Below are 9,249 nucleotides of genomic sequence, written 5' to 3'. Positions count from 1 at the left end.
TCTAGAATTGTTGAGAGAATTGTTTTTAAAGCTTTAAACTCTACCAGGTTGCAAGCTGCTTTGGCTAAAAATGTGTCAGCCTATTGTAATGTAATGTAATCAGAATCAGCTTTATTGGCCAGGTTTGCGTAAACAAACAAGGAATTTGACTCCGGTTAATCTTTGCTCTCAAAGTACAGCACACTTAACATATCAGAATAAAAATAAAAACCATAAAAACAGAACAAAATAAAAAATACAAATACAATGAAGGGCAGTAGAATATGGCTGTGTAGAATGAAGGGCAGTAGAATATGGCTGTGTAGAATGAAGGGCAGTAGAATATGGCTGTGTAGAATGAAGGGCAGTAGAATATGGCTGTGTAGAATGAAGGGCAGTAGAATATGTGTGTGTAGAATGAAGGGCAGTAGAATATGGCTGTGTAGAATGAAGGGCAGTAGAATATGTGTGTGTAGAATGAAGGGCAGTAGAATATGGCTGTGTAGAATGAAGGGCAGTAGAATATGTGTGTGTGTGTGTGTTGTGTATGTGTGGTGTGTGTGTGTGTGTACCTGTCCGAATGTAGACGGAGTATATAAAAAAGCACAACAACGCATGTGTCTCCTGAGGAAGCACACACACACACACACACACACACACACACTCAGCAGACATGAGTTCCTCCAGGTTCCCTCACACACACGTGCCATAAAGACCACAGATCTGCTAATTAAAGTCCTGCTCCACATATACATGATGCGTACTTACACACACACACATACACAAACACATATGCAAGCATGCATGGGCACACACACACACACACACACAAACGCAAGCATGCATGGGCGCACACACACGCATATGCACACACACACACACACACACACACACACACACACACACACACACAGGGCCACATAAAGAAAAATTCCGAGACTGTAAGCTCATTATGTTGTCATGAAGCATGAGATGAATTAGACAGCACACACACACACACGACATGAGGCCTGCACTAACCTAACCTATGCGTCCGACAGTGATCTGAGCCTCACACACGCACACACACACAGGGCCACACAGTGATCTGAGCCTTGATATTGAGGCAATGATTCCATGCAAAGGCTTGGGCTTCAGGGCCCCCTGACCCCTTGGGCCCCTGGGCCTGGGCCCGTGCAGTAATCCATCCCTGCACACACACACACACACACACACAGGGCCACACAGTGATCTGAGCCTTGATATTGAGGCAATGATTCCATGTAAAGGCTTGGGCTTCAGGGCCCCCTGACCCCTTGGGCCCCTGGGCCTGGGCCCGTGCAGTAATCCATCCCTGCACACACACACACACACACACACACACACACACACACAACACACTGCTCCTTCACCTGAACACAACACACACACACAAACACCACACACACCGCTCCTTCACCTGAACACAACACACACACACACACACACACGGTCCTGTTCCTGCAAACACACGGCACACGTCAACTCTGACCCACAAAGCTGCAACGCAGGAAGAGGTGACAAGAATAGTCCAATAGGACAGTGTGTGTGTGTGTGTGTGTGTGTGTGTGTGAGTGTGTGTGTGTGTGTGAGTGTGTGTGTGTGTGTAGGTGTGAGTGTGTGTGTGTGTGTGTGTGCAGGTGTGAGTGTGTGTGTAGGTGTGTGTGTGTAGGTATGTGTGTGTGTAGGTGTTTGTGTGTGTGTGTGTTGGGGGGTGCTGCCACTCAGCTCTGACAGCCAGCCCAACAACCAATGACAACTCACCGTTCCCACTAGAGGGTAGATAAAGCCCGCCCCGATGCTGGCACGGACGTCTGTGATTGGCAGAGTGAATCCAGTGGGCACGCCCTTCCTCTCCGGCATGTGGGACAGCGACAGGTGCGTCTTAGCCATGCAGATGGGCAGTGAGCCATAACCCTGTGGACACACACACGCACACACGTCATCAGTTCACCACTGTCCTAGTTCACAAACAGTTCACCAATGAATATAAACAAACACACACACACACAGTGTCCTCTGTGTTTGTGCCTGTATGTAGTGTGTATAATGTCATTGAACTTTTTAACTGTACAGTGGGTGACCACAGACTCACCTGTTGGGTGCAGTAGTGACCAGTAGTGACCACAGACTCACCTGTTGGGTGCAGTAGTGACCAGTAGTGACCACAGACTCACCTGTTGGGTGTAGTAGTCCACCTGGGCGCGGGCTTTGGGGGTCAGTTCCACATCGTCGGCCCCGTACACCCTCTGGGCAATGACCCGGATCTTCTCCTCGATGGGCATCTACAGGACACACACACACACACACAGTCAGGCTTCACCTCATCCACACACACACGTGCACGCACACACACACTTAGAGGACAATAGCTTTTAAACAGCCAAAACATACACATTAATGAGTATCACAATTGTGTAGGCCTGCCTGATAATCGTTCTCGTCGCGATCTCCCGATTCATTCACCCTGTCTTGCTGATTTCATTTTTATATGACCGATTCTCATTTAATTTTAATGGCCGAATTGCATCACAAACGCTACTACTTTTCTTGGGGTTTTAAAGCATAGCGCTCGCGCTGCAATGCTCTCCTTCTCTCACAAGTTCAGGGCTTCACCCTCGGCCAATGACACCAGCGCCTCATCCGTGTTTTCACTAGTGAGCCGAGTCAGTAGTTCTAAAACCTTTCCTGAGGCTGCGTCACAAAACTAGTTCGACAGGAAGTAAAACTAAATTGATGTTGATTAAAACATTCTCCTCGTTAAAACCCACGTAGCCTACTAGCGGTGATGGGGGTAAGGAAATGATAAAAGTTATCGCAGCTACTGTGATTTAGTTACTTTATTGGGTAATGAAGTAAGGTAACGCATTATAATTCAAATTTCAGTAATTAGTTATTCCTACGTTACTCACAATATCTCTATTATATTGACTTATTTCTTCCATAGCAGCATGCAGTGATTGCTTATTTAAAATATAGATTAGCCTAGATGCACTCTTTCATTGTAGAGAGAGCACATTCTTCTCCCTGCACTGCGCTCTCCTCAAACCACTTCAGCCCAAGACCACCAATGACTTTTCATGCAGACTACAACTGTGGCGGTGTAGCCTACAATTTTGTTAAAATTGTATAGCCTACTTATCACAACGTTGTCAATCGCGTTGTCAATCGCAAACGCTAATTTATTCAAACGACTCTCTGCCGAACTTCGTGGCCTAATTGGCAAAAGACGTAGAGAAAGCACCAGTTTGATAAATGAACCATAGTGGCCTAGAGTAGACTACTGCATTGGGTACTAGTGACGAGAATCAGCCAACCACTCAAACCGAACTGAATGGCAGGAACGACAGGAAGTAATAAATTGAATGTTAGTTGAATGTTAATTCTCTAAAGGCAAAGCAGTTCAGGAGTGTGCTAGAAATTCTGTTTTTTTGATACTGTACTTAAATTGACGAATTGACTAGCTCCATTTCTCTCTAGAGATTGAAGCTGTAGCTGCAGTATGTTGATTGACATGTTTTAGTTATGTAAAGACATGTTCAAAGAGTTCAGATAGAGCCTGTATCAGGACCATATTTAATTCAATGTATTTATATACTATTTTGGTAGCCTACTGTAATTTAAATGGCCCGTATTTTTCTTTTATTCATTGAAGCCTCTATGTTTACAGGCTTGTGGTGATGATGCACAATGTGCTATAGGTGCTGAAATCTATGTTTTGGTACTTGACAAAATTGTTTTGTTTTGTCATGGTTCATGTGCAATAAAATATTACACTTTGAGGGGAAAAACAATTGTGATTCATATTTTTCCCCAGTCATTGCGGGCCTGTTTGTGCAGACACACAAAATCAAACTGTATTCAATGTTTTGTCCCATTAAATCTGCTCTACAAACACAGACAGGAAGCACACAGAATAGACGTACTGCGTTCTCTCTCCTCTCTCCTCTCCTCTCCTCTCTCTCTCTCCCTCTCTCTCTCTCCCTCTCTCTTTCTCCCCTCTCCTCTCTCTCTCATCAAGGAATCTGTTGTCTTGCGTTCAGAGTTTTTCTGAAGGATCGTTAGTACAGTTTATTAGGACAGAGAAAGGCTCATGACACAAGTAGACACAGTAGTGAGACACACCTCTCACACACACACCTCTCACACACACAGAGACACACCTCTCACACACACACCGAGAGACACACCTCTCACACACACACCGAGAGACACACCTCTCACACACACACCGAGAGACACACCTCTCACACACCGATCACACACGCCTCTCTTTTACCGAGACACACCTCTCACACACACCCGATCTCACACACACCTCTCACACACACACCGAGAGACACACCTCTCACACACACACCGAGAGACACACCTCTCACACACACACACCTCTCACACACACACCGAGACACCTCTCACACACACACCTCTCACACACACCCGGTGCCACCTCTGCAGCCACTCTCACACCTCTCACACACACACAGGGCCACCTCACGGTTCCTGCACAGGCCCTCACACCTCTCCTCTGAGAGACACACCTGCACACACGAGACACACCTCTCACACACACCGAGAGACACACCTCTCACACACACGCGAGGACACACCTCTCACACACACTCACACACACAGGAGACACACCTCTCACACACCTGGGCACACCTCTCTCACACACACACCGAGACACACCTCTCACACACACCTCTCACACATCTCACACACACACCGAGACACACCTCTCACACACACACACCGAGAGACACACCTCTCACACACACACCGAGAGACACACCTCTCACACACACACGAGACACCTTTCTCACACACCGAGACACACTGCACACACACACCTCTCACACACACCTCTCTTTTTGCAGGGGCCACCTCTCACACACCTGCAGAGACACCTCTCACACACACGGGGAGACACACCTCTCCACACACACACACACACACACAGAGACACACCTCTCACACACACACCGAGAGACACACCTCTCACACACACCTCTCACACACACACCTCTCACACACACACCGAGACACACCTCTCACACACACACCGAGAGACACACCTCTCACACACACACAGAGAGACACACCTCTCACACACACACACCGAGAGACACACCTCTCACACACACCTCTCACACACACACCGAGAGACACACCTCTCACACACACCGAGACACACACCTCTCACACACACACCGAGACACACACCTCTCACACACACACCGAGAGACACACCTCTCACACACACACCTCTCACACACACACCTCTCACACACACACCGAGAGACACACCTCTCACACACACACCGAGAGACACACCTCTCACACCTCTCACACACACACCGAGAGACACACCTCTCACACACACACCGAGAGACACACCTCTCACACACACACCGAGAGACACACCTCTCACACACACACCTCTCACACACACCTCTCACACCGAGAGACACACCTCTCACACACCGACACACCTCTCTTTTTACCGAGACCTCTCACACACACCTCTCACACACCTCTCACACACACACCGAGACACCTCTCACACACACACGAGACACCTCTCACACACACACGAGACCTCTCACACACACCGAGACACACCTCACACCTCTACACACCGGGGCCACCTCTCACCTCTCACACACACACCTCACACACCGAGACACACCTCACCTCTCACACACTTCTCACACACGAGACACACCTCACACACACCGAGACACACCTCTCACACACACCAGGACACACCTCTCACACACACAGACCTCTCCACACACACGAGGCCACCTCTCACACACACCTCTCACACCTCTCACACACAGAAGCCACACCTCTACACACACACACCGAGACACACCTCCTCTTTTAGGGGACACACCTCTCACACACACACACACACACCGAGACACCTCTCACACACACACACGAGACACACCTCTCACACACACGAGACACACCTCTCTTTACCTCTCACACACCTCTCACACACACACACACACCCGGTTACCTCTCACACACACACAGAGACACCTCTCACACACACCTCTCACACACACACCGAGAGACCACACCTCTCCTGCAGGGGCCTCTCACACACACCTCTCACACATGAGAGACACACCTCACACACAGAGACACACCTCTCACACACACCGAGACCTCACACACCGAGACCCACCTCTCACACACCTCTCACACACACGAGACCTCTCACCTCTCACACACACACACACACCTCTCTCACCTCTCACCTCACACCTCTCACACCTCACCTCTGCACCTCTCCTCTCTTGCACCTCCTCACACACCTCACACACACACCTCTCACACACACACACACCTCTCACACACACACACACACACTCACACACCTCCTTCTTCTGGGTTTCTTGTTCTTTCTCCTGCCGCACACCGCCAGCCTGTGTGTGTGTGTGGTGTGAAGTGTGAAGAGGAGAGAGGAGGAGAGAAGGAGGAGGGAGGGAGGAGAGACCCTTCATACAATTTATCTATCTCAAAACTATGACACATTTGGTATATGACATTGATAAGCAGTTGCAGACATCACCTTAACCAAATCAACCGATAGCTCCGACGAATGTCTGTGATAATCTGAAACTGTCGGTAGATAGTGTGGTGAAATCTGAGCATCGGTGAATGGTCTGTGATAATCAGAGCATCGGTAGATAGTGGTGATAATCTTGTCGGTGAATGGTGTGTGATAATCTGAGCATCTGTGGATAGTCTGTGATAATCTGGCGTTGGTAGATGGTCTGTGATAATCTGAGCATCGGTAGATAGTGTGGTGATAATCTGCGTTGGTGAATAGTGTGGTGATAATCTGAGCATCGGTAAATGGTGGTGATAATCTGAGAATCCGTGGATAGTGTGGTGATAATCTGTTTGTCGGTAGATGGTCTGTGATAATCGAGCATCGATGAGTAGTCTGGCTGGGCGGTACAGTTGAAGTGCTGATGTTGGACGATGTTAACCCCTCCCCGGCCACAGGCGGGTTGTCGGATGGAAGTTCTTAGGAAATGGCTGATGGGCGTGTGTGTGTGTGTGTGTGCGGGTGTGTGTGCAGGTGTGTGTGTGGGGCGTGTGTGTGTGTGTGTGTGCGAGTGGCATTCAATGTGTGTGTGTGTGCGCGAAACAATACGGTCGTAATGTGTGCGTGCGATGCAGGTGTGTGTGCAGGCGCGTGTTGATAGCGGAAATAATGATGGCCAGCTGGTGCGTGCAGGTGTGTGTGTGCGAAATAACGTGTGTGTGTGGCGCGTGCGTAATGGCGCGTGGCTGCAGGGTATATGTAATGTGTGCGTGTGCAGGTGTGTGTGCGAAATATTGTGCAGGTGTGTGTGTGTGCGTGTGTGACGGTGTGTGTGTGTGTGTGTGCGTCGCGTGGAAAGAATGCTGTGGTGCTGACCTGCAGGTCGTGAAGGCGGGTGTGTGTGTGTGTGTGTGTGTGTGAGAGGAGTAATGTGTGTGTGCGTGCGTGTGTGTGCAGGTATGTGTGTGGAAAAGTATTCAGCCAATGGCTAATAGTAATAACCAGCGTAATAATGTGTGTGTGTGTGTGTGTGTGTGTGCAGGTAATGTGTGTGTGTGTAGGTGTGTGTGTGTGTGTGTGTACAGGTGTGTGTGTGTGTGTGTGCAGGTGTGTGTGTGTGTGTGTGCAGGTGTGTGTGTGCAGGTGTGTGTGTGTGTGTGTGTGTGTGTGTGTGTGTGCAGGTGTGTGTGTGTGTGTGTGTGCAGGTGTGTGTGTGTGTGTGTGTGCAGGTGTGTGTGTGTGTGTGTGCAGGTGTGTGTGTGGGTGTGTGTGTGCAGGTGTGTGTGTGTGTGTGTGTGTGTGCGTGCGTGGAGGAAGAGTGCTGTGGTGCTGACCTGCAGGTCGTAGAGGAAGCGGAGTGTGTGTGTGTGTGTGTGTGTGTGTGTGTGCAGGTGTGTGTGTGTGTCGTGCATGCGGTGTGTGCAGGTGTGTGTGTGCAGGTGTGTGCAGGTGTGTGTGTGCAGGTGTGTGTGTGTGTGTGTGTGCGTGCGTGGAGGAAGAGTGCTGTGGTGCTGACCTGCAGGTCGTAGAGGAAGCGGAGTGTGTGTGTGTGTGTGTGTGTGTGCAGGTGCGTGCATGTGTGTGTGTGTGCAGGTGTGTGTGTGCAGGTGTGTGTGTGTGTGTGTGCAGGTGTGTGTGTGTGTGCAGGTGTGTGTGTGTGTGTGTGCAGGTGCGTGCATGTGTGTGTGTGTGTGTGCAGGTGTGTGTGTGTGCAGGTGTGTGTGTGCAGGTGTGTGTGTGTGTGTGTGTGTGCGTGCGTGCAGGTGTGTGTGCAGGTGTGTGTGTGCAGGTGTGTGTGTGTGCGTGTGTGCAGGTGTGTGCAGGTGTGTGCGTGTGTGCAGGTGTGTGTGTGTGTGTGTGTGTGTGTGTGTGTGTGTGTGTGTGTGTGTGTGTCGTGCGTGCGTGGAGGAAAATGCTGTGGTGCTGACCTGCAAATTAAATGAAACCCAGTGTGTGTGTGTGTGTGTGTGTGTGCAGGTGTGTGTGTGTGTGTGTGTGTGTGTGTGTGTGTGTGCAGGTGTGTGTGTGTGGTGCTGACCTGCAGGTCGTAGAGGAAGCGGAAAGAGCTCTGTTGTGTGGCAGCGTCCTTCACCGCATTGGCCAGCTCCAGAGAGCCCCGCCCCCCACGTGACCAATGGTGGCAGGGCACCGCCGCCGCCGCCCCACAATCCTTTGCAATGGAGCACACCAGGTCCAGCTCCGCCTGGGAGTCCGTCCTGCAAGCCCGGAAAGTGGCGCACACACACCGCCTGCACACACTGCACACACACCACCTCGCACACACACCTGCCTGCCTACCACACACCTCACCTTTTGCCACACTCCTTTTACACACACTCACTGCCGCCTGCCCGCCACACACTCCTGCACACACACTGCACACCACCTCCTGCCCCCCTGCACACCTACCTCACGCACCTGCCACCACTCACGCACACACACACACCTACACACACACACTCACGCTTTGCGCCTGCACCACCTGCATACACACACCTCCTGCACACACACCCTCACACACACGCACACACACACACACTCACGCCTCCTGCACACACACACCTACACACACCTCCACACACACACCTGCCTGCCCACACACACACACACTTCTTTTCCTTACACACGCCTACACACACACACTCCTGCACACACCTGCACACACACACACACACTCACGC

At 50.4% G+C, this 9,249-nt stretch overlaps 1 protein-coding gene across 1 annotated transcript; it reads right to left on the bottom strand.

The window, feature by feature from the left end:
• Positions 1–1,761: 1,761 nt before the first annotated feature.
• LOC125290173 (monofunctional C1-tetrahydrofolate synthase, mitochondrial-like) lies at positions 1,762–8,826 on the bottom strand (the record flags this gene model as incomplete). The annotated part of the gene is made up of 3 exons (XM_048237110.1): positions 1,762–1,914; positions 2,175–2,282; positions 8,607–8,826. Coding segments are annotated over 3 exons (481 nt in total), but the record flags the coding sequence as incomplete, so codon positions are not given.
• Positions 8,827–9,249: the final 423 nt, after the last annotated feature.

This window comes from Alosa alosa, unplaced genomic scaffold, assembly GCF_017589495.1.
Source record: "Alosa alosa isolate M-15738 ecotype Scorff River unplaced genomic scaffold, AALO_Geno_1.1 AALO_1.0_unplaced_190, whole genome shotgun sequence".
NCBI lineage: Eukaryota > Metazoa > Chordata > Actinopteri > Clupeiformes > Clupeidae > Alosa > Alosa alosa.
Note: the sequence above shows the minus strand (reverse complement) of the source record. Positions and strands in the feature narration are given on the sequence as shown.